General features: G+C 45.9%; 1 protein-coding gene across 4 annotated transcripts in view; it reads left to right on the top strand.

Annotated features, from left to right (window-relative positions):
- Window positions 1–1,339: 1,339 nt before the first annotated feature.
- Window positions 1,340–24,804, top strand: part of NF2 (NF2, moesin-ezrin-radixin like (MERLIN) tumor suppressor) — a 74,525-nt gene continuing 51,060 nt past the window's right edge. For 3 of the 4 annotated variants that reach the window (XM_006069855.3, XM_044929979.1, XM_044929978.1), the window contains exon 1: window positions 1,341–1,937. In XM_006069855.3, the coding sequence (XP_006069917.3) occupies window positions 1,824–1,937 (114 nt within the window). In that variant the 5' untranslated portion in view covers window positions 1,341–1,823. Of the gene's footprint in view, window positions 1,938–24,804 lie in introns of all 4 variants that reach the window. The other variant, XM_044929980.2, reaches the window with a different exon arrangement.

Raw genomic sequence — 24,804 nt, 5'->3', positions numbered from 1 at the left:
CCTGGTGTGCTGCAGTCCATGGGGTCGCAGAGTTGGACACGACTTAGCGCCTGAACAACCAGGGGAGGAGAGCAGAGTAAAAGACCAGCAGCCTCTGGTGGGACAGGCTTGGGTTTGAGTCCCAGCTTTGCCTCTCACTATGTGTATAATAGCCAGCAAGTAACTCTGTCATGCTGACTTTCTGTTTCTTCACCTGTAGGAGGGGGTGATGCTAACGGCTAACATTTGTGGAATGTGTTTCGTTCAGCCATTCAGGTATTCAACCATTAAGTCTCATTTAAAATTGAACATTGTTTTAAATAAAGAAAACTATATTCCCCCATCTCTCTCTCTCTCTCACACACACACACACATCCATATAACTCTTGATGACAGTAAAACATATGTTTATGGTCCCAAACTGGGAATCACAGAGTAAAAAGTGAAAAATGCTTTCTTCTTTCCTTTTGTTTGGCTACGCCCCAGCAGCCTGCAGGATATTAGTTCCCTGACCAGGTACTGAACTCCCACAGTGAAAGCCCATAATCCTAACCACTAGACTGCCAAGGAATTCCCCCAGAATACTTTCATGGGGCGGGGGTGGAGGGGGTGGGGAAAGTATCTACAAAAAGAGCAATTTCATAGGATTCGACCTAAAATGACCAGCCACGTCCTAAAGCTTTATACGCCTCAACAATCCCGTGGGGTAGGTACAATTATTACCCACCTCCCTCCTTGGGATTTCAAAGACTCCGACACGACTTAGCGACTGAAGAACAACAATAACCCTCGGTAATAATTAGAATTTCTCCCTAAAAAGAAGCAGAAGGATTCCGGTGGAGGGCGGTAAGTGCTGGCTACCTAAACGGCCTCCACAAGTGATTGAGTTTGAGAAACACAGAGGTCAGCACACGTAACTAATTTTAAGTGTTCAACAGGCTTATCCACCCGGTGTCCGAAACACGATCCCCTGGGGCGCCACACCTGGCGCCGACTTGGTCCGAAGGGCAGTCCCTCACGGGAACAGGGGGTGAGCGCCTCCCGCGCCCGGGTACCAGCCTCTACGTGTTTCCCCGGGAAAGGGTCGGCGGGGCTCAGACACCTCAACCAGTCTTGCTAGAGTAGGCGTACCCCTTAGAAAACAAAAGCGTTCGGAGTGACTGCCACCGCAGCCACTCAACGGCGAGCCAAGGCCCGCGCCTTCAGTTTAGATCTGAACTTCCGATTGGTGAAGTGATGCTGAAGAGGGTGGGACACAGCGGGAAAGTCCCGTCTCCTTCGGAGCGCTCAGCCAACCGCGGTATCCGGCGGCAGCAACCGGGTTTGGTTGCGTCGTGTGTAGTGATCTTGGGGGCCGGAGGGCGGGGCGGGGAGCAGGCCGAGGGCTGCGGGGAGGGGACGCTTCCCGCGGGCGCGCGGAGCGAGGACGGTGACAGCCACGCGCGCACGTGCGCGCCCGGCTGCAGCGCGGCCCTGAGACCTCCGTCGGCCGCTGAGAGGCGCGCGGGCTCTGGGAAGCCGCCGTCTAGGGGCCCCGTCCGCGGGCGTTCCCAGCGTCCCCGGCCCGAGTCCCGGAGAGCCGGGCCGTGCCCTCCCCGTCGGTCCTCGGTCGCGATCCTTGCCCGGGGCCGTCAGAGTCCGCCTCCGGGACTCCCCTTTCCGTTCCTGGGCAGGGTCCTCGCGGCCCATGCTGGCCGCTGGGGGCCCGCGCCGCTCAGACAGCTCTCGGGCCGGCCGGCCGGCCACCATGGTGGCCCTGAGGCCTGTGCGCCTCCTCCAGGGAGGCTAAAAGGTCCCGAGTGCAGGCTTCGGGGCGCGAGGGTCCTGCGCCTAAGCCCCGCGCCATGGCCGGGGCCATCGCTTCCCGAATGAGCTTCAGCTCGCTCAAGAGGAAGCAGCCTAAGACATTCACCGTGCGGATCGTCACCATGGACGCGGAGATGGAGTTCAATTGCGAGGTAAGTCTCCTGCAGCCCCGACGGGCTGCGGCGAAGGCGAGCCCTTTGGGATCCGGCCCTGGTTTGGGTCCGGCACCGACCCGGGCGCCCTTGCCGCGGTGACAGTCAAGGTGGAAGCTTCGGGATTCTGTTTATATCATCTCTGGGCAAAGATAGAGTCGGCCAGATCCGGAAGGGGCCATCTAGGCCCAAATCCTCACGTTAAAGATAATTACTGCTTTTTTTCAATGGGGCTTTCGGGTTTGGAAGCACTTCCTGAAGGTTTTCATTCATTGTTACAGCATAAGTCTAAAGCATCCGTGGTAGCGAATTCTAGTTCTCCGTGTCACGCTTAAGCTCCGGCTCTTTAGAGTTTCAACTTTATAAGATGATATAATAAATCATAGGTGTTAAAAGTTGCATCTCGTTGGGAAAGTCTATATTGTTTCCCTTTTTCACAGCCTAACTTTTCTAGAGAAAATTCTTTGAGGAAAGTGATGGTATCTTAAACTTTCCATACAGTTTCTGTCCTGTAATAGGTATCATTTATTGAATACTTAAGTGTCTGACATTCATTCACTTAATTCTCCAAACAACTCAGATTAACCCCTCTGGAAATTGTCCTAAGGGCAAGCATCAGGTGAAAAAACATCTACTCAAGAAAATCGATGAAAATTCGGTAAGAAAGGCAAGAGTTTGGTATTTGTTTTTGTTTTGGCCGCGAGGCATGCCTTATCTTAGTTCCCCAACCGGGAATCCACGCCCCCTGCAGTAAAAGAGCAGAGTCTTAACCATTGGGCCACAGGGAAAGTCCCAGGAGTTGGCGGTATTAATATATGAACCAAGACCACTGCCACCTTCCTGCTTTCAGCTCTGGACGGCTGCAACCCAGGACACTGAGCTCCCTCCCCTCCCTAGCTCCCAGTCGGACAGCTTTCTTCCGAGAAGGAGCATTACTTTAGGGCTTCTCCTGCCCAAGGCTGCTTGATACTGAGGCTCAGTCCTGTGTACTCTGGGTGTTGCTTACCAAGAATACTGGATTCCCAGTGGTTCTATCCCCATCTTCAGTTTGTGAGATGGGTGGTACCAACCCAGAGAGACAAACTGAGACGACTTCAAACTGACACCCCCCGCCCACCCCCCACACCCCACCCCACCCCCACCCCAACTTCTATCTAGAGCTCAGAGATTTTGCCTGGAGGGAGAAGCAGGCTTTAAAACCCTTAGCTTCTAATCTCTTCCCAAAAGACTTCATTTGCAGTAGTGAAAATCAGGTCTGACTCTGCGACCCCATGGACTGTAGCCTACCAGGCTCCTCCGTCCATGGGATTTTCCAGGCAATAGTACTGGAGTGGGGTGCCATCTCCTTCTCCAGGGGATCTTCCCAACCCAGGGATCGAACCCAGGTCTCCTGCATTGCAGACAGATGCTTTATCCTCTGAGCCATCAGGGAAGTCCTATTTGCAGTAGAGACTGGAGAAATTTACGCCTAAGGGTGCTCTCCAGAACTGGGAAGGTTTTGGTGAAAGGCAATTGGAAGGAGATCTGTGGATTTAATGAAGATACTACTGTAGGCAGCTAGTTTGCAGGAGAGTAAGACAGCTGGAAAGAGCCCTCCTCATCAGGAAAAAAAAAATATCTCAGAAATGGTTCTTTCAGAAGAGCCACCTTTTGATTGGATTACTTTGTAGAACAAGTTATGCTCTAGGGTATTGTTGGAAATAATAGAGCAATATATCACAATAGTGGAGTGTAACAGTTGGGTGCTTCCCTGGTGACTCAGATGGTAAAGAATCTGCTTGCAGTGAGGGAGACCTGGATTTGATCCCAGGATTGGGAAGATATCCTGGAGAAGGGAATGGATACCCAGTCCAGTATTCTTGCCTGGAGAATCTCATGAACAGAGAACCCTGGCGGTCCTAGGGGTCATAAGGAGTTGGACATCCACTAACACTTTAACTTTCAACAGTTTGGTGTGATCAGGGAAAGAGAGGAAGAGTGTCCTACTAAGACCATTGTTATTATGGGTGACTTTCAGTTCAGTTCAGTTCAGTTTATTCGCTCAGTCGTGTCCGTCTCTTTGTGACCCTATGAATCTCAGCATGCCAGGCCTCCCTGTCCATCACCAGCTCCCGGAGTTCACTCAGACTCACGTCCATCGAGTCAGTGATGCCATCCAGCCATCTCATCCTCTGTCGTCCCCTTCTCCTCCTGCCCCCAAACCCTCCAGCATCAGAGTCTTTTCCAATGAGTCAACTCTTTGCATGAGGTGGCCAAAGTACTGGAGTTTCAGCTTCAGAATCATTCCCTCCAAAGAAATCCCAGGGCTGATCTCCTTCAGATTGTACTGGTTGGATCTCCTTGCAGTCCAAGGGACTCTCAAGAGTCTTCTCCAACACCACAGTTCATAAGCATCAATTCTTTGGTGCTCAGCCTTCTTCACAGTCCAACTCTCACATCCATACATGACCACAGGAAAAACTATGGCCTTGACTAGACGGACCTTTGTTGGCAAAGTAATGTCTCTGCTTTTGAATATGCTATCTAGGTTGGTCATAACTTTCCTTCCAAGGAGTAAGCGTCTTTTAATTTCATGGCTGCAGTCACCATCTGCAGTGATTTTGGAGCCCAGAAAAATAAAGTCTGACACTGTTTCCACTGTTTCCCCATCTATTTCCCATGAAGTGGTGGGACTGGATGCCATGATCTTCGTTTTCTGAATGTTGAGCTTTAAGCCAACTTTTTCACTCTCCTCTTTCACTTTCATCAAGAGGCTTTTGAGTTCCTCTTCACTTTCTGCCATAAGGGTGGTGTCATCTGCATATCTGAGGTTATTGATATGTCTCCTGGCAATCTTGATTCCAGCTAGTGCTTCTTCCAATCCAGCGTTTCTCATGATGTACTCTGCATATAAGTTAAATAAGCAGGGTGACAATATACAGCCTTGACGTACTCCCTTTCCTATCTGGAACCAGTCTGTTGTTCCATGTCCAGTTCTAACTGTTGATTCCTGACCTGCATATAGGTTTCTCAAGAGGCAGGTCAGCTGGTCTGGTATTCCCATCTCTTTCAGAATTGTCCACAGTTTATTGTGATCCACACAGTCAAAGGCTTTGGCATAGTCAATAAAGCAGAAATAGATGTTTTTCTGGAACTCTCTTGTTTTTTCCATGATCCAGCAGATGTTGGCAATTTGATCTCTGGTTCCTCTGCCTTTTCTAAAACCAGCTGGAACATCAGGAAGTTCATGGTTCACGTACTGCTGAAGCCTGGCTTGGAGAATTTTGAACATTACTTTGCTAGCGTGTGAGATGAGTGCAATTGTGCGGTAGGTTGAGCATTGCCTTTCTTTGGAATTGGAATGAAAACTGACCTTTTCCAGTCCTGTGGCCACTGCTGAGTCTTCCAAATTTGCTGGCATATTGAGTGCAGCACTTTCACAGCATCATCTTTCAGGATTTGAAATAGCTCAACTGGAATTCCATCAGCTCCACTAGCTTTGTTCGTAGTGATGCTTTCTAAGGCCCACTTGACTTCACATTCCAGGATGTCTGGCTCTAGGTCAGTGATCACACCATCGTGATTATCTGGGTCATGAAGATCTTTTTTGTACAGTTCTCCTGTGTATTCTTGCCACCTCTTCCTGATATCTTCTGCTTCTGTTAGGTCCATACCATTTCTGTCCTTTATCGAGCCCATCTTTGCATGAAATGTTCCCTTGGTATCTCTGATTTTCTTGAAGAGATCTCTAGTCTTTCCCATTCTGTTGTTTTCCTCTATCTCTTTGCATTGATCACTGAGGAAGGCTTTCTTATCTCTTCTTGCTATTCTTTGCAACTCTGCATTCAGATGCTTATATCTTTCCTTTTCTCCTTTGCTTTTCGCTTCTCTTCTTTTCACAGCTCTTTGTAAGGCCCCTTCAGACAGCCATTTTGCTTTTTTGCATTTCTTTTCCATGGGGATGGTCTTGATCCCTGTCTCCTGTACAAAGTCACGAACCTCCATCCATAGTTCATGAGGCACTCTATCTATCAGATCTAGTTCCTTAAATCTATTTCTCACTTCCACTGTATAATCATAAGGGATTTGATTTAGGTCATATCTGAATGGTCTAGTGGTTTTCCCTACTTTCTTCAATTTCAGTCTGAATTTGGCAATAAGTTGAACTTTAAGCCAACTTTTTCACTCTCCTCTTTCACTTTCATCAAGAGGCTTTTGAGTTTCTCTTCACTTTCTGCCATAAGGGTGGTGTCATCTGCATATCTGAGGTTATTGATATTTCTCCCAGCAATCTTGATTCCAGCTTGTGCTTCTTCCAGCCCAGTATTTCTCATGATGTACTCTGCATATACGTTAAATAAGCAGGGTGACAATATACAGCCTTGACGTACTCCTTTTCCTATTCGGAACCAGTCTGTTGTTCCATGTCCAGTTCTAACTGTTGCTTCCTGACCTGCATACAGATTTCTCAAGAGGCAGGTCAGGTGGTCTGGTATTCCCATCTCTTGCAGAATTGTCCACAGTTTATTGTGATCCACACAGTCAAAGACTTTGGCATAATCAATAAAGCAGAAATAGATGTTTTTCTGGAACTCTCTTGCTTTTTCCATGATCCAGCAGATGTTGGCAATTTGATCTCTGGTTCCTCTGCCTTTTCTAAATCCAGCTTGAACATCAGGAAGTTCATGGTTCACGTATTGCTGAAGCCTGGCTTGGAGAATTTTGAGCATTACTTTACTAGCATGTGAGATGAGTGCAATTGTGCGGTAGTTTGAACATTGCCTTTCTTTGGGATTGGAATGAAAACTGACCTTTTCCAGTCCTGTAGCCACTGCTGAGTTTCCCAAATTTGCTGGCATATTGAGTGCAGCACTTTCACAGCATCATCTTTCAGGATTTGAAATAGCTCAACTGGAATTCCATCAGTTCCACTAGCTTTGTTCGTAGTGATGCTTTCTAAGGCCCACTTGACTTCACATTCCAGGATGTCTGGCTCTAGGTCAGTGATCACACCATCGTGATTATCTGGGTCATGAAGATCTTTTTTGTACAGTTCTTCTGTGTATTCTTGCCACCTCTTCTTAATATCTTCTGCTTCTGTTAGGTCCATACTATTCCTGTTCTTTATCGAGCCCATCTTTGCATGAAATGTTACCTTGGTAGCTCTAATTTTCTTGAAGAGATCTCTAGTCTTTCCCATTCTGTTGTTTTCATCTATTTCTTTGCATTGATCACTGAGGAAGGCTTTCTTATCTCTCCTTGCTATTCTTTGGAACCCTGTATTCAGATGCTTATATCTTTCCTTTTCTCCTTTGCTTTTCGCTTCTCTTCTTTTCACAGCTCTTTGTAAGGCCCCTTCAGACAGCCATTTTGCTTTTTTGTATTTCTTTTCCTTGGGGATGGTCATGATCCCTGTCTCCTGTACAATGTTCGAACCTCCGTTCATAGTTCATCAGGCACTCTGTCTATCAGATCTAGTCCCTTAAGTCTATTTCTGACTTCCACTGTATAATCATAAGGGATTTGATTTAGGTCATACCTGAATGGTCTAGTGGTTTTCCCTACTTTCTTCAATTTCAGTCTGAATTTGGCAATAAGGAGTTCATGATCTAAGCCACAGTCAGCTCCCGGTCTTGTTTTTGGTGACTTTGGGCAAACCCAAAGATATGGCTCCCTGAGGAGCAACAATATAGGTCTTAACACCATGAGAGGGAAATAGATTTCACTAGAACAGTCCAGACTGTTACTCAACAGCAAGCAAATAACAACATGCCCAGGGTGAGGGTGGAGAACCACTCCCTAGAGTTGCTATAAATATGTTCACAGAACTAAAGGAAAACATGATTAAAGGTAAAATGATACTTTTGCATCAACTAGAGAATATTAATAGATTGTTGTTCTTGTTTAGTGGCTCATTTGTGACTGACTCTTTTTGCGACTCCGTGGACTGTAGCCCACCAGGCTCCTCTGTCCATGGGATTTCCCAGGCAAGAATACTGGAGTGGGTTGCCATTTCCTTCTCCAGGGGATCTTCCCGGCTCAGGGATTTCAAACCCAGGTCTCCTGCATTGCAGGCAGATTCTTTACCACTGAGCCACCAGGGAAGCCCAATAAGAGAGATAGGAATTATGAAAAGAGCCAAATTAAAATTCTGGAGTTGGGAAATATAATGACTGAAATAAATTAATTAGAGGGGCTCAAAGTACATTCCAACTGGCAGAGGAAATAATTAGTATACTTGAAGATTGATTGATGGAGATTATGGAAGCTGAAGAGTAAAGAGAAAAAGAACGAAGAAAAATGTCCTGAGCCTCAGAGAAACGTGAGGATCATTCAGTGCATCAACATATATGTAATGCAACTACCAGAAGGAGAGGAGTGAGAAAAAATATCCCCCCCAAATTGGCCGAAACTTCCTAAATTAATTGAAAAAGAATAACCAGTATTTTCAGGAAGCTCAGTTACTTCCAAGGACAAACACAGAGATTCACAGACACATCATGGTAAAAATGCTGAAAGTTAGACAAGGAGAAAATCCTGAAAGCAGCAAGAGAAAAACGACGTGGCAATTTTAAGGGAACCCAGTAAGATTAAGAGCTGACTTCTCAGCAGAAGCTAGGGAGGGCAGAGGCAGTGGTATAACGTTCCAAGCACTCAAAGAAAAAAGCTTGTAAACTAGGAATTCTATATCCAACATAGCTGGCTATAAATGAAATGGACCTTTCAAAAATAAAGTTAAAATAAAGACTTTTCCAGATAAACAAAACCAGAATTTGTTGTTTTGAGACCCACCTTACAAGAAATATTAAAGGAAGTTTTTCAGGATGAAAGCAAGTGACCCCAGTTAGTAATTCAAATCCAAATGAAAGAAATCAAGGAACACCCCTAAAGGTAATTAAAGAATTATAAAAGACAGTATAAATATATTTTTCTCCCTTCTACTTTTAAGTGACATAAGATGCAATCGTATAAAGTAATGTTGTATATGATATACAATGCTATTTGTATATAATGTACTGTTGGACCTATAACATAGAAATGCATGGCACAACAAGAGCCCATGTGCTGCAACTAAGACCCAATGTAGCCAAATAAATTAATTAATTGAAAAATAAAGTAAAAATGATATGGGAAGTCTGCATTTGAAAAATTAAATGTAATTCTGTATGTCTGCAATGAACAATCTGAAAATGAAATTAAGAAATGCTATTTATAATAGCATCAAAAAGTATAAAATAGGGACTCCCTGGTGGTCCAGTGGCTAAGACATCACGCTCCCAGCGTAGGGAGCCCGGGCTCGATCCATGGTCAGGGAACTAGATCCCACATGCCACAGCAAAGACTAGGTACAGCCAAAGAAATAAATGTATATTTTTAAGTATAAAATATTTAGGAATAAATATAACAAAAGAAGTGTAAAACTGATACTCTGGGACTTCCCTGGTGGTCCAGTGATTAAGACTCCCAGCTTCCACTGCAGGGGACACAGGTTTGATCCCTGGTTGGGGAACTAAGCTTCTGCGTGCCATGCTGAGCAGCGTGGTGGGGGAAGAAAAAAAATAAAGCGCCTTTCTTGAAATGAAAAATAATGGATATGGCTTTTTTCCAGTAAAATTTTCTTTATGGATGTTGAGATTTTCGTTTCATATCATTTTCCCAAGTGAGGAAATGTTATTACTTTTTTTTTCAGTCACTTAAAAATGTAAAACTCATTCTTAGCTCTCAGACTGCACAGAAACAGGCAGTGAGTTGGACTTGTCATATGAGCCATAGTTTACTGACCCCTGATTGAAGTTAAATCCTGAAAGATGATGCTGTGAAAGTGCTGCACTCAATATGCCAGCAAATTTGGAAAACTCAGCAGTGGCCACAGGACTGGAAAAGGTCAGTTTTCATTCCAATTCCAAAGAAAGGCAATGCCAAAGAATGCTCAAACTACCGCACAATTGCACTCATCTCACATGCTAGTAAAGTAATGCTCAAAATTCTCCAAGCCAGGCTTCAGCAATATGTGAACCGTGAGCTTCCTGATGTTCCAGCTGGTTTTAGAAAAGGCAGAGGAACCAGAGATCAAATTGCCAACATCCACTGGATCATGGAAAAAGCAAGAGAGTTCCAGAAACACATCTATTTCTGCTTTATTGATTATGCCAAAGCCTTTGACTGTGTGGATCACAATAAACTGTGGACAATTCTGAAAGAGATGGGAATACCAGACCACCTGACCTGCCTCTTGAGAAATTTGTATGCAGGTCAGGAAGCAACAGTTAGAACTGCACATGGAACAACAGACTGGTTCCGAATAGGAAAAGGAGTACATCAAGGCTGTACATTATCACCCTGCTTATTTAACTTATATGCGGAGTACATCATGAGAAACGCCAGACTGGAAGAAACACAAGGTGGAATCAAGATTGCTGGGAGAAATATCAATAACCTCAGATATGCAGATGACACCACCCTTATGGCAGAAAGTGAAGAGGAACTCAAAAGCCTCTTGATGAAAGTGAAAGAGGAGAGTGAAAAAGTTGGCTTAAAGCTCAACATTCAGAAAACGAAGATCATGGCATCCAATCCCATCACTTCATGGGAAACAGATGGGGAAACAGTGTCAGACTTTATTTTTCTGGGCTCCAAAATCACTGCAGATGGTGACTGCAGCCATGAAATTAAAAGACGCTTACTCCTTGGAAGGAAAGTTATGACCAACCTAGATAGCATATTCAAAAGCAGAGACATTACTTTGCCAACAAAGGTCCGTCTAGTCAAGGCTATGGTTTTTCCAGTGGTCATGTATGGATGTGAGAGTTGGGCTGTGAATAAAGCTGAGTGCCGAAGAATGGATGCTTTTGAACTGTGGTGTTGGAGAAGATTCTTGAGAGTCCCTTGGACTGCAAGGAAATCCAACCAGTCCAACCTAAAGGAGATCAGCCCTGGGTGTTCATTGGAAGGAATGATGCTGAAGCTGAAACTCCAGTACTTTGGCCACCTCATGCGAAGAGTTGACTCATTGGAAAAGACTCTGATGCTGGGAGGGATTGGGGGCAAGAGGAGAAGGGGACGACAGAGGATGAGATGGCTGGATGGCATCACTGACTTGATGGACGTGAGTCTGAGTGAACTCCGGGTGATGGACAGGGAGGCCTGGTGTGCTGCGATTCATGGGGTCACAAAGAGTCGAACACGACCGAGTGACTGAACTGAACTGATGAGAGACTGACCCACAGGGACAGAAATTTTTAGTGACATTCCTTCAGCCATAATTTTGCAGTGAAAAGCTGTTAGTTTTTCTTCTTTAAACAAACCCCAGCCCCAAAGAGGATGGACAATACTTTCAGCAATACCAGCGTTTCTCAACCTTGTCACTATTGGCATTTTGGCTGGAGAGTTCTTTGTGGCGGGGCGTGCCCCGTGTACCGCAAGGTGTGTCGGTAGCATGTCTGGCTTCTACCCGCCAGGTGACAGCAGCACACTTGCCTTGCCCCAGTTGTGACAACATAAAATCTTCAGGGACTTCCTGGTGGTCCAGTGGTTAAGAATCCGCCGTCCAGTCCAGGGGACACAGGTTCGAATCCTGGCCCTGGAACTAAGATCCCACATGACACCAGGTAACTAAGCCCGAGCGCTACAATTACTGGGCCTGCGAGCCCTAGAACCTGTGCTGTACAACAAGAGAAGCCACGACACTGAGAAGCCTGCAGAGTTTTAGCCATTGGACCCCCGGGAAGTCCTGAGAATTATGCATTTTAAACAAACTGTCAAGTGTTGCCAATGCTACTGGTCCAATTAGTGTTAGTCACTCAGTCACGTCTAACTCTTTGTGACCCCATGGATTGTACAGCCCGCCAGGCTCCTCTGTCCAGGGAATTCTTCAGGCAAGAATACTGGAGTGCATTGCCATTTCCTTCTCCAGGGGATCTTCCCGACCCCGGGATCAAACCTGGGTTCCCGCATTGCAGGCAGATTCTTTACTGTCTGAGCCACCAGGGAAGCCACACTAAATGAACAAAGCAGCCGTAGAAAGTGCACGGACTTTGAAATAAGACACACACGGACTTTAATTCCAGCTGAACTGTTTATAGCTTGGATAAGATACTCAAGCTCTCCAAACCTCAGTTTGCACATCGGTACAATGGAACTAATATTACTGACCCCGCGAGATTGTTGTAAGGACTCATGAAATGCTTAGTGCTGGGCAGGAAGGACAGGACTCTAGTCAGCCTAAAACAGGAGGCTTGGGTCACCGTGGGCACCGACTGCCGTGACTCCCGATGCAGGGGGCCCGGGGTTCAATCCCTTTTCAGGGAACTAGATCCTAATTTGGCCACAACTAAGAGTTCACAGGCTACAGCTAAAGATCCTGCGTGCTGCAAGGAAGACTTGGTGCAGCCAGAAACATTTCTTTTAAATGCTTAAAAAAAAAAAAAAGCAATATTCTGTTGAAAGTAACAATTGTTTGATTTATGGTGATACCGAGAACTCAGAAGTGTCTGGTCTTACTCTCCTACTCTATTTTTATGCTAATTCAGGGAGCCTGTAGATGTACTTTGAAACAAAGGAGAGATGATACTTGAGTTCTTAGCTTCACTGAGGTCAGATGTAGGTGGCTTTCTAAGAAGGACTCAATGTCACAACCAGTTGGTAGTTAACATATGAATTGCGATGCCTTCTGCTAATCAGTTCAGACTTTTTTGCAGCAGAGATGGGGGGGCAAAAATCTCTTTCTTGCACCATTTGCTGCATTGCACAATTGGCTTGATGCTTTGGAGAATTTTTCCACTTGAAAGACTTGATATTTGTCATTTTGAAAAACTGGGTGCTGAACATAGTTTGCCAGGAGGCTAAACGGTTCTGTTATTTCTTATCTAGACTGGAATTTTACTCTAGTAATTCAATCTATCAGTAAGAAGAGTCAAATATGAAAAATTTCTCGAAATTGAGTTGTGAGAGAGCCTAATATCTTATATTGAAAACAAAGCTTCCTTCTCCTGTTGATTGGCTTCCGAAACGTTTTCACATACCCATGTGGAATTACATTTGGGTTAGATACCAACATTACAGATCATCCCAGCATACAAGTGGACATACACCTGACAGGTGGAACTTTCAAAAGGGGAAAGCAGAAATAACAACTCTGGTGAGTCCAGTAAGATGTTAAATCCTAGACACCCCAAGATTGAGGCCAGTGATTGTCTTCCAGGAGGGAGTTCAAACTGGTGTCTGAACCCTGGCTTCTCTGCGGAGCTCTTCTGTGACCTTGGGTACATCTCTCTCTCTCTCTCTTTTTTTTCTCCCTGGCTTCAGTTCTTCAGCTATAAAACAGGGAGGAACTCAATTTCCAAGGCCCTCAGCTGCACATCCTATTTTAGGTGATGTGGGCAGAAGCAGCTTATCACACAACTCTCTGTTTCATATTTCCTTCCTAGGTAGGAAGTCATGTCAGGATTTGAGCATGCAGGTATGAGAAAAATCTGCCAGAGGGCCGGACAGATACCGCTCAGGGAAAAGAGCCAGCATCCTGGTAGAAGTGGCAAGTTGGCTCGGGTGGGAGGAAGCCCTGCCACTGCCCCCTACTCCCTGAGTGATTTTGGATTTACCGCTCTAAACCTCGGTTGTAAGATGAGAATAATAGTGTTTTCTTATAGGATTATTTTAAGGCATGAATAAGGTAGACCTTCATGGGCATTCAGCCCAGGCACTGACCATAGTAAGTACTTGGTAAACATTAGCCTCTTCTGCTTTTTTTTTTTTTTTAATATAACTTTCCTACATATATGTATTTTTTATTTTACATATTCTTGGCTGTGCTGGGTCGTCACTGGCGCTCTGGCTTTTCTCCGGTTGTGGTGAACAGGGGCTGCTCTCCAGTTGCACTCTGGTTGAGCTGACTCCTCTTGCTGCAGAGCTGGGCTCTGTGCACGGGCTTCAGTAGTCGCAGCTCTAGAGCGCAGGCTCAGTAGTGGTGCATGGGCACCAAGTTTTCTGAGGCATGTGGGGTCTTCCCGGATCAGGGATCAAATCCGTGTCTCCCGCATTGGCTGGCGGATTCTTTACCACTGAGCCAGCAGGGAAGCCCAAACATTAGCTTTTTCTGTTATCTCGAGTCAGCAGAGTGGGAATAAAGAGGAAAGGTCTCATGCTAGAGGCACTGTGAATTTTCTCCTTGAATCACCTCCTTCATTTTCTCTGAATCTTCTTCAGGTTATCCATGCCTTGGTAATTGTAGACCTTCTAGACTCTACAGTTAGTCTAAATATAGTGAGCTTTATGCCATGTACTTAAGGATCTTTTTTTGTAATGTGCTCTATGATTGGCCTCTGTTTAGCTTGATGTCCACAATGACAGCAGGACTCTTTTCTGCCATGCTTAATTATCCTCCATTCCTTTGTTCCCCGTGTGTCATCTTGGAATTTTTCTCTTTTGTTTTTCTCCAGTTATTCATGCTAGTTTTGCATTCTTACCCAAGAACATTTTTGGTACTTGTTTATTCCTAATTTCATAAGTTAATGTATTTGCTCTCTTAAAAACCCAGAATTGAGTTTTCTGCGAGCTGCTAATCATTTTTTAAGCCAGCTGGTGACGAGGCTTCTCTGGTTTGTTACAGGATGATGTGTTCCATCCTCCTGTCTGTGCTTTGTCTGAGTTAGATTCTTAGTCCACATGTTTTAGTACATTTTTAGCAAGCAAAAATTTATTACCAATTTAGTGCTGACCAAAGGGGAAAAGAAGCTTTTAATCAGATCTTCAGTCACCTGTGCCGCATTGAGGCACTTAGGAATCTAGTTCAGGAATCCTTGGGCCCCACTAGGTGGAGTCAGAGCACATCATTTCCAAAGGAGTGGGGCCTTTTTCCTCTTCCCGAGTCTCCCTACTGTTCTTTTCTGCTGCTTTGCCAAATTTGAACCTCGCTTGGAAAATTCACAACTTTCTGTTAGTGAGTTACATTACTTTTGGCTTTCCCATCCACTTTGCCAGCTTTAGTCTCCTGGTTTTAGTAGTTTTGATAATTTGTTGTTGTTTTTTCAGTCGCTAAGGCATGTCTGGCTCTTTGCAACCCCATGGACTGCAGCACCCCAGTTTCCCTGTCCTCCACTGTCTCTCAGAGTTTGCTCAAACTTATGTCCGTTGAGTCGGTGATGACATCCAACCATCTCATCCTCTGTCCCCTTCTCCTGCCTTCAGTCTTTCCCAGCATCAGGGTCTTTTCCAGTGAGTCAGTTCTTCCCATCAGGTGGCCAAAGTATTAAAGCTTCAGCATCAGTCCTTCCAATGACTATTCAGGGTTGATTCTTTAGGACTGACTGGTTTGATCTCCTTGCTGTCCGAGAGACTCTCCAGAGGCTTCTCCAGCACCACAGTTCGAAATTTGACTTTCAAGTAAAATTTAAAACCGAAGCCTGGAATCATTACTAAACTTATCTGAATTGATCTGTGGTTTTAAATTCACCAATCGTGTATCTATCTAGTATCCTACTCCTATTGATCTGTGATTAAATCAGTCTCATAAATAAGTTTAAAAAGACTTCAGCCTACAGTAGTTCTCATCTACCTGCAGAGTTTTTTTTTAAACAGTCCTACTCACTTGCACCTATGCCTCCCACCCTTGTTAAAATCAGTGTCATTCTCATTGATGACTGTGCGAGCATGCTAAGTCGCTTCAGTTGTGTCTGACTCTTTGCAACCCCATGGACTATAGCCCTCCAGGCTCCTCTCTCCATGGAATTCTCCAGGCAAGAATACTGGAGTGGGTTGCCATTTCCTTCTCCAGGATTGATGACTGTGAACCTTAATCAAAAGGTCAAGCCAGAAACAGAATGTTTAAATGTTCTTTCCAGGCTAGTGTCTGGGTTCTACTTGAGATGGTTTGCATAAACACATAATGCTTTAGCTCTCTTGTGTTGATAACTTTTTTTTTTTTTTTTGAAGAAGCGCACTTTTAAATATAAACTACAGTTTTTGCAGAGACCAGGGCATGAGTTGAGTAACACTTGGTCATGGGCGATGTCTAAGTCTGTTCATCTCACTTCATGTTTAGGCATTTGAAATTGAGCTTTGTGCCACTGGCATTGGATTTCCTATTCATAGCTCTCCATGCTTCTGCTGTCGCTTGCCATGTCCGACTCTGTGCGACCCCATAGATGGCAGCCCACCAGGCTCCCCTATCCCTGGGATTCTCCAGGCAAGAACACTGGAGTGGGTTGCCATTTCCTTCTCCAATGCATGAAAGTGAAAAGTGAAAGTGAAGTTGCTCAGTCGTGTCCGACTCTGTGCGACCCCATAGACAGCAGCCCACCAGGCTCCCTGTCCCTGGGATTCTCCAGGCAAGAACACTGGAGTGGGGTGCCATTGCCTTCTCCGTAGCTCTCCATAGAGTTCTTATTCTCGGTTGTTGGAAACATTTGTAATTGTTGATAATTGCTGAATATCAACGGCAAGCTTGGTGCTAAAAAGCTTCTATTTTTCATTAGCATGATAAATGACAATTTTTGTTACACTAGCGAGTTCATTATTATAAGACAGCCCCTGATTATTAGGAGTAAAGAACATGATCGCAATGACAGAACCTGAGTAAGGGAAAAGAATGTAGCAAGAGCACAGAAATTAAGTGTTAAGTGTCATTGACATCCCCGAAAATGATTTTAAGATACAGAATGGAAAGTTAAAGGATTAAAAGAAAATTTATTATAGTAGCGAAAAAAGTACTCCATGGTTTATACAAAACCATCTGAATCTCATAGACTTGGGGGGTGTTAATCCTGAAAGCCCACTTGACGATTGTGGAAGCCGAGACCCAGAGTTTAAGTGGCCTTCCCAGCACAGCAGGTTGGGAGTTTTATAGTTGTTTGACAAGGCTGTGATTGCCCTCATGTTGTGAGCTAAATTCCAAAGACAGAGACGGTCTTCTTTGCTTTGGGAGGACTGTCCTGCTTTTATAGCATATAAATTACTGATTCTTTTTGCTTTGTCATCTGTCAGCTGGCTTTCAAAGCTTCAAACCCTCTTTTTTCATGGCGTCATGAAATCTAAGCCTTGCATGGGGGCCATGAGAGATTGACAGATGAAGAAATCAAGGCCCAGTTGAGCCGAGTGGCTCACCCATGGTTGTGGGTTGTTGAGGGCAGAGTTTGGGTTTGTTTTTGTTTTAAATATCTTTTGGCTGGGCTGCACAGCGTGTGGGATCCTAGTTCCCTGACCAGGGATCGAACCTGTACCCACTGCATTAGCAGCTCAGAGTCTTAACCACTGGACCACTAGGAGGTCTTCCAGAGAGGGCAGTTTAGGACTTGGCTTCCCTTTCTGGGCTCACGGTTGCTGCCAGAACCTGTCTCCACTAAAGCAGGAAGCATGCCAGAAGCTGCAAACTTAAGGACTGTTCTCCCTGCACACCCCCCCACCCCACCCCTGCAAAAAAAAAAAAAAAAAGGGCAACTACAATTCGTTTTGTTTTGAAAGAGTCCTTAGAGTTTAAAGCCTCCTTTTTGTGGCTCCCTAAGGTGATGCGATCTGTTTTCTACTGATCTCTTGTTCTGAGGAAATTTTTCTTGGTTGGCTCTTTGAGATTTAGATTTCCTTGGCAAGGTATTTTTAGAGAGAGGAGATCAGTATGTGTCACCAAAGGCGGGCGGAGGGATATATACCTTCAGGCCCAATTATGCAATTAGAATTTTATTAAGGAGCACCATACATTCTTGCTCCATTGCCGTCATTACCTAGAAGATCGTTCTGCTCAGAAGCCTGATCCAGGTGTCGTCACCATTATATCAACATCATCAGCCCACCACGAGCGTTTGTGAAGTGGCCACAAATCGAGTATGCAGTACGTGCTTGGGTCCCAGGAGATATAGAGAGAGAAGAGAGAAGAGAGAGAACGTGTATGTGTGTGTGTTAGCTGTTGCCTTCAAGGAGTTTATGATCTGCAGAACTACAGGAAAAGCAGGAATCTTGGGGAAAGACAGATAACCCAATTTTTCCATGTATGTAAGTACAAGAAGAGATAAGAAAGCCTTCTTCAGCGATCAATGCAAAGAAATAGAGGAAAACAACAGAATGGGAAAAACTAGAGATCTCTTCAAGAAAATTAGAGATACCAAAGCAACATTTCATGCAAAGATGGGCTCGATAAAGGACAGAAATGCTATGGACCTAACAGAAGCAGAAGATATCAAGAAGAGGTGGCAAGAATACACAGAAGAACTGTACAAAAAAGATCTTCACGACCCAGATAATCACAATGGGGTGATCACTCATCTAGAGCCAGACATCCTGGAATGTGAAGTCAAGTGGGCCTTAGAAAGCATTACTATGAACAAAGCTAGTGGAGGTGATGGAATTCCAGTTGAGCTATTCCAAATCCTGAAAGATGATGCTGTGAAAGTGCTGCACTCAATATGCCAGCAAATTTGGAAAACTCAGCAGTGGCCACAGGACTGGAAAAGGTCAGTTTTCATTCCAGTCCCTAAGAAAGGCAATGCCAAAGAATGCTCAAACTACTGCACAATTGCACTCATCTCACGTGCTAGTAAAGTAATGCTCAAAATTCTCCAAGCCAGGCTTCAGCAGTACGTGAACCGTGAACTTCCTGATGTTCAAGCTGGATTTAGAAAAGGCAGAGGAACCAGAGATCAAATTGCCAACATCCGCTGGATCATGGAAAAAGCAAGAGAGTTCCAGAAACACATCTATTTCTGCTTTATTGACTATGCCAAAGCCTTTGACTGTGTGGATCACAATAAACTGTGGACAATTCTGAAAGAGATGGGAATACCAGACCACCTGATCTGCCTCTTGAGAAATTTGTATGCAGGTCAGGAAGCAACAGTTAGAACTGGACATGGAACAACAGACTGGTTCCAAACAGGAAAAGGAGTACATCAAGGCTGTATATTGTCACCGTTTATTTAACTTATATGCAGAGTACATCATGAGAAACGCCGGACTGGAAGAAACACAAGGTGGAATCAAGATTGCCGGGAGACATATCAATAACCTCAGATATGCAGATGACACCACCCTTATGGCAGAAAGTGAAGAGGAACTCAAAAGCCTCTTGATGAAAGTGAAAGAGGAGAGTGAAAAAGTTGGCTTAAAGCTCAACATTCAGAAAACGAAGATCATGGCATCCGGTCCCATCACTTCATGGGAAATAGATGGGGAAACAGTGGAAACAGTGTCAGACTTTATTTTTCTGGGCTCCAAAATCACTGCAGATGGTGACTGCAGCCATGAAATTAAAAGACGCTTACTCCTTGGAAAGAAAGTTATGACCAACCTAGATAGCATATTCAAAAGCAGAGACATTACTTTGCCAACAAAGGTCCGTCTAGTCAAGGCTATGGTTTTTCCTGTGGTCATGTATGGATGTGAGAGTTGGACTGTGAAGAAGGCTGAGCACCGAAGAATTGATGCTTATGAACTGTGGTGCTGGAGAAGACTCTTGAGAATCCCTTGGACTGCAAGGAGATCCAACCAGTCCATTCTGAAGGAGATCAGCCCTGGGATTTCTTTGGAGGGAATGATGCTGAAGCTGAAACTCCAGTACTTTGGCCACCTCATGCAAAGAGTTGACTCATTGGAAAAGACTCTGATGCTGGGAGGAATTGGGGGCAAGAGGAGAAGGGGACGACAGAGGATGAGATGGCTGGATGGCATCACTGACTCGATGGACGTGAGTCTGAGTGAACTCCGGGAGTTTGCGATGGACAGGGAGGCCTGGCGTGCTGTGATTCATGGGGTCTCGAAGAGACGGACACAACTGAGCGACTGATCTGATCTGATCTGAAGTGCATATTGGATTTCCCAAGTGGCTTAGTGGTAAAGAATCTACCTGCAATGTAGGAGACACACGTTCCATCCCTGATCCAGGAAGATACCCTGGAGAAGGAAATGGCAACCCATCCTGGTATTCTTTTTTTTTTTTCTACACCACGGACAGAGGAGCATGACGGGCTACAGTCCACACAGTCTCAAAAGAGTCGGACACAACTTCGGGACTAAAACAACAAAAGTGCATATTAACTCACATGTCTGGTGTTATATGCTGGGGAAGGAGACTGATGAGATAAGGAAGGGACCTGAGAAAGGGCTGACTGTGGGAAAATGAAAGCATATAGGTTGTGCTGAGCTGGGAGAACACAGGCTGCCTTGTCACAAGGCGGTGCAGTTGGTTGGAAGAGAGAGGAGGTAATTGGTGGAGGGCCTTGAAACCAATAATTTAGATAGAATGAGCATATTAACAGCAATGATTGGAGGACCGGGAGAGGAAGATTACTTGCTGTGGTTGATTATGGCAGAAACTGACAGGGCAAGATTATAGCTAAAATGTTTGTTTTGCATAAGGGCGGTTTCAGGTTTGTGTAATTTTGCACAGATCAAGATAAGGGATTCGGGGGTCATGATTGGTACGGAGCAGAGATACGATTCTTTTTTGGCTAAAATCCTGTTTCCCCTTTTCCCTCAGAAATAATGGCTGAGTAGGGGTGGTGTGTCCTAGCCAACTCATTGGAAAAGACCCTGCTGCTTGGAAAGATGAAAGGCAAAAGGAGAAGGGGACAGCAGAGGATGAGATGGTTAGATAGCATCACTAACTCAAAGGACATGAAGTTCAGCAAACCCTGGGAGATAGTGGAGGACAAAGGAATTTGGCGTGCTATAGTCCCTGGGGTTGGAAAGAGTCAGACGTGACTCAGTGACTGAACAACAACAAGTGGAAAATATCATAGTTGAGGATGCATTTAATTAACCTAGCCCAGGGAATCGTAGCTTAGCCTGGCCTAGCTTTGTTGTTGTTGTTTATCACTAAGTCATGTCTGACTCTTTCGTGACACCATGTACTATATAGCCTGCCAGGCTCCTCTGTCCATGGGATTTTCCAGCCAAGAATACTGGAGTGGGTTGCCATTTCTTCCTCCAGGGGATCTTCCTGACCCTGGGACTGAACCCAGGTCTCTTGAGTCTCCTGCATTGGCAGGTGGATTCTTTACCACTGAGCCACTAGGGAAGCCCAGCTTAGATCTGCTCAAAACACATTAGTCTACAGTTGAGCAAAATCATCTCTTTAAAAATAAAGTGTTTTTTGAGACATCTCAAAAAAAAGGGGGAGTGATGTGTCCTCACCATGATAGGGAACACAGACATGAGACACCAGCCTGGTGGTTTTTTTTGTTGTTGTTGTTTTGCCAGACCATATGGCATATGGGGGTCTTGGTTCCCTGACCAGGGATTAAACCTATGCCCCCTGCATTGGGAGCATGGAGTCTTAACCACTGGACCATCAGGGAAGTCTGCAAACCAGAATAGATTTTAATGGAACTCATTATTCACTACTGCGCAGCAAAATCATCTTTACAGCTCTTCCCACTGTGTACATCTGCTAAACGGAGGTGTTGGGCTTTTTAAATTTTAATATTTATTTATTTGGCGATGCTGGGTCCTAGTTGCTCCATGCAAACTCTTGGTTGCAGCGTGTGGGATCTAGTTCCATGACCAGGGATTGAACCCAAACCCTCTGCATTGGGAGCTCAGAGTCTTAACCACTAGACCAGCAGGGAAGTCCCTGGCATCTGTTTATTTTTGTTTTTTTCAAAACAGACAAATAAAAGTCGTACTTAGGTTTGGATCTGGTACGGCAACGTCTTAAATTGTCAACTGTTCTCTGCCTCGGTTCTTGTAGGGCAGCTGTCATTTAGGGCAGAGGTCATTTAGGGATGAGCATTGAGAGAGGTCACAGCCCTTCTGGCTCTGTGTTCCTGAAACCATGGCAAACATGTGGCATGTGTCCTGAGCCCTGAGAAGTGCCGTTCCTTCTGTTGCTCTATCTGTAAAGGATCCGACCTTTCGACAGTTTTTACAGCAAATGCTGGGGCAGCTTGTGAGCTAATTAGGAGAAACCCTGATAAGTGAATGCCAGGTCCCTTGGTTCTCTGTCGTCTTCTGTGGAGTAGACAGCCAGTCGAATAGCCTCCCTCGGGTGGCTGATCACTCTGTCCCCTGACATCTATGAAACGGGGTGTCACCTCTCTGTCAGCTTCTCCAGGCTTGAGTCTTTTCTGTAAAGCTGAAGTGTCTTCTAATTCCCAGACATCTCACCCACGGCAGTCAAACTCAGTTCTGTTTCTTTGGGAAAGTCTGCCCTTTTCTGTCTGTGGCCTCTTCCTGTGTCGTGTCTGGCTTTCCACGCACCCTGCATGGTTGTCTGCAGCAGGCACAAGGGATTAAAGAGAGCAGTGGGAGAAAGACGACTCCATGTCTGCCAAAGCCCAGAAACCAAGCGGTCGTTTTAGGACTGTGAGTCTAAACCTGGCCCGTTGTAAGAAGAGGTCGTGGATTTGTGTTAATGTTTCCCCAGTTAATAGACCCCGATCAGCCCCATAGGTTATTGGTGCCAGTTGCTTCCAACAGCAGGAAAAGTGCTGCATTCCTGCTACGTCCTCCGCCACAGAGCCGTAAGTGCTTAGCACTATTTCCTTAAACCATTCGACGTTGATAAATGACAAGCACTTCACTCTGGGTAGAGCTCATAAATTCAGCCCCTACCAAAAATAACAAGCTGACAGCACTTAGTCCTGTTTATAAAGTTCATACATATCCATCTCTGATGGAGGTGCGGGGTGGATCTGGGAAATACCACTGCAGCCCGTTAAAGTAATGTGAGCTCGCGGCCAGGACGCAGCACGACGCACCGGGCACCCTGGCTCCCTGCCAGCTGCCCTGCTCACCACGGGCACCTGAAGGATAAGGCTGGAGCCCACACGCCGTGGAGTCCAGAGCCCTGCTCCTTCCCACAAACGGCCTTTCTCACTCCCTCCACCGCCCCTCTTCTTTCTGCAAGTGAGCCCCTGCCTCCTCTTCCCTGGGCTGAGGGGAGGCAGTGGGACACGTCCCTTCGGGGGGAAGAGATTTCTCTTTCTGGCAATCTGTTTGGGAAAAATGGCAAACCCTCCCAAAAGAAGGGCCCGTAAGTGCAAAGCCTGAAAGACTTATGTTCTGGCAGGTGTCAGAAGAGGAAATGTTTTAATAAAAAAAAAAGGGACTTCCCTGATGGCCCAGTGGCTAAGACTTGGCACTCCCAAGGCAGGGGGCCTGGGTTTGATCCCTGGTTGGAGAATTAGACCCTACATGCCACAACTAAGAGTTTGCATGCTGCAGCCAAGTAAATATTAAAATAAATGAATAAACAAGAGACTCATCCAACTGGTCGTGGCTCCTTAGAGACCTGGCAGGTCTTGCTGGGGGGAGGCTGGGAAACAGTGACCCAGCCCCGGTGGGCTGAGGAGGGCGTGAGCCATCACAGGCGGGGCTGCAGCCACGTGCTCAGTACCGCACTGAACATTCAGTACTGCAGACAGGACAGCCATGCTGCCTCTCAGACACCAGAAGAGCGCAGAGAACATTCCTTCCCTTTGCAACAGCTTGGACCCGAACCACAGACGTGCTGTTCCCTCCGGTTGGCACGACCCCACACCCCCCATTCCTGTATCAGAGGACCAACTACCGCCTGGCTTTGGAGACCCAGCTCAGACCCAGCATCTTCCCCGGGAGGCCCCTCTCTCCCCACCAGACCCCCAGGCCTGAGCTGTGTTCCCTCGAGTCCTCGGTTCTGTGAGCATTGCCAGGTTGCTCTTTCCTCCTCCATTCACCTGTCTTCCCCGTCAGCCGTGAGCAGGGACAGCGTCTTGTCCCGGATCCCTCATTCATCCCTGGGGCCGAGCGCAGTGACGAGGACGTAGTGGGTGCTCAATAAATGTTTGTCAAGTGAGTGATGGCATGGTTAGCGCGATGAGAATTGATGGTGCCCTTCCTGATCTGCCATCCATCACCCGTGGAGTGGAACACGACTGGGAGGCTTTAAACGATGCCACTTTCGAATGTAAGGAGAAGAGGCGGGGTTAGAATGAGTAATCACCCCCTTTTATTGAGTATTTACTGCAGCGCCTTCTCAGGCTTTTAAAATGTATCAGTGCACTTAATCCTGAGATCAATCTGCTAAGACAGGTTCTGTTCATTATCCCCATTGCAGAGCACAGGGAAGTTCAATAACTTGCCGAAGGTCACACGGTGGCAGCGAAGAGATTCATACCGAGGTTAGATAACCATGGTTTCTCTCTGCCTTGGAGGCTGGTTCCTGGAAAGAATTAAGCTCGAATCTCCAGAGGCATCCATCTTATGTAATGGTTTAATTTCTCTCCTGTGCATGAAGAATGGGTACAAGTCATGTTCCATTACAGGGAGAAACCAGAAAACAGCCCCTCGGATAACTTTCTGTGGTTCACGAGACAGGCAGGGTTAGGTGACAGAGAATTGGTTTGTTTATTTATTAAAGTCTTCATCGAATTTGTGACAATATTACTTATGTTACAATATCATGTTCCAATTTTTCGGCCTCGAGCCGTGTGGGATCTTACCTCCCCAACCAGGGATCAAACCCACACCCTCTGCACTGGAAGGGGAAGTCTTAACCACTGGCCCACCAGGGAAGTCCCTGAAGAATTGGTTTTAGATGGTGGTTGAAAGTATGGCATCGCAAGTGTTCCCCAGCCACACTGAACTACAATACTGTCGTTTCCTGCAAGGACCGTCTAAGCTGTTTGGCCTCTAGACCCGATTCGCATGTGCTCTTCCCTCTGCCTGTCACACACTTCCCTGCTCACTCCTCCTTCCCCAAGTCTGGTCCTCACTTGGCTTCCCTTTTCCACCTGCTCAGATGCAGTTTCTCAGCCCTCCCAGGTAGAGGGTCCCTTCCTGCCCCCGATGTCCCTGTCATGGGCCCTCACAGTGCGGTAGCGCTGACAGGTACACCGGGAGCTGACCTGTGTGCGGGCTGAGAGGAATGATCACCCGTTCCTGACAGGTTCCCGCTCCGGGCCCGTTCTCTGAGAGCAGAGACTGTCTT

The sequence above is a fragment of the Bubalus bubalis genome, chromosome 17 (genome assembly GCF_019923935.1).
Source record: "Bubalus bubalis isolate 160015118507 breed Murrah chromosome 17, NDDB_SH_1, whole genome shotgun sequence".
NCBI classification, from domain to species: domain Eukaryota; kingdom Metazoa; phylum Chordata; class Mammalia; order Artiodactyla; family Bovidae; genus Bubalus; species Bubalus bubalis.
Note: the sequence above shows the minus strand (reverse complement) of the source record. Positions and strands in the feature narration are given on the sequence as shown.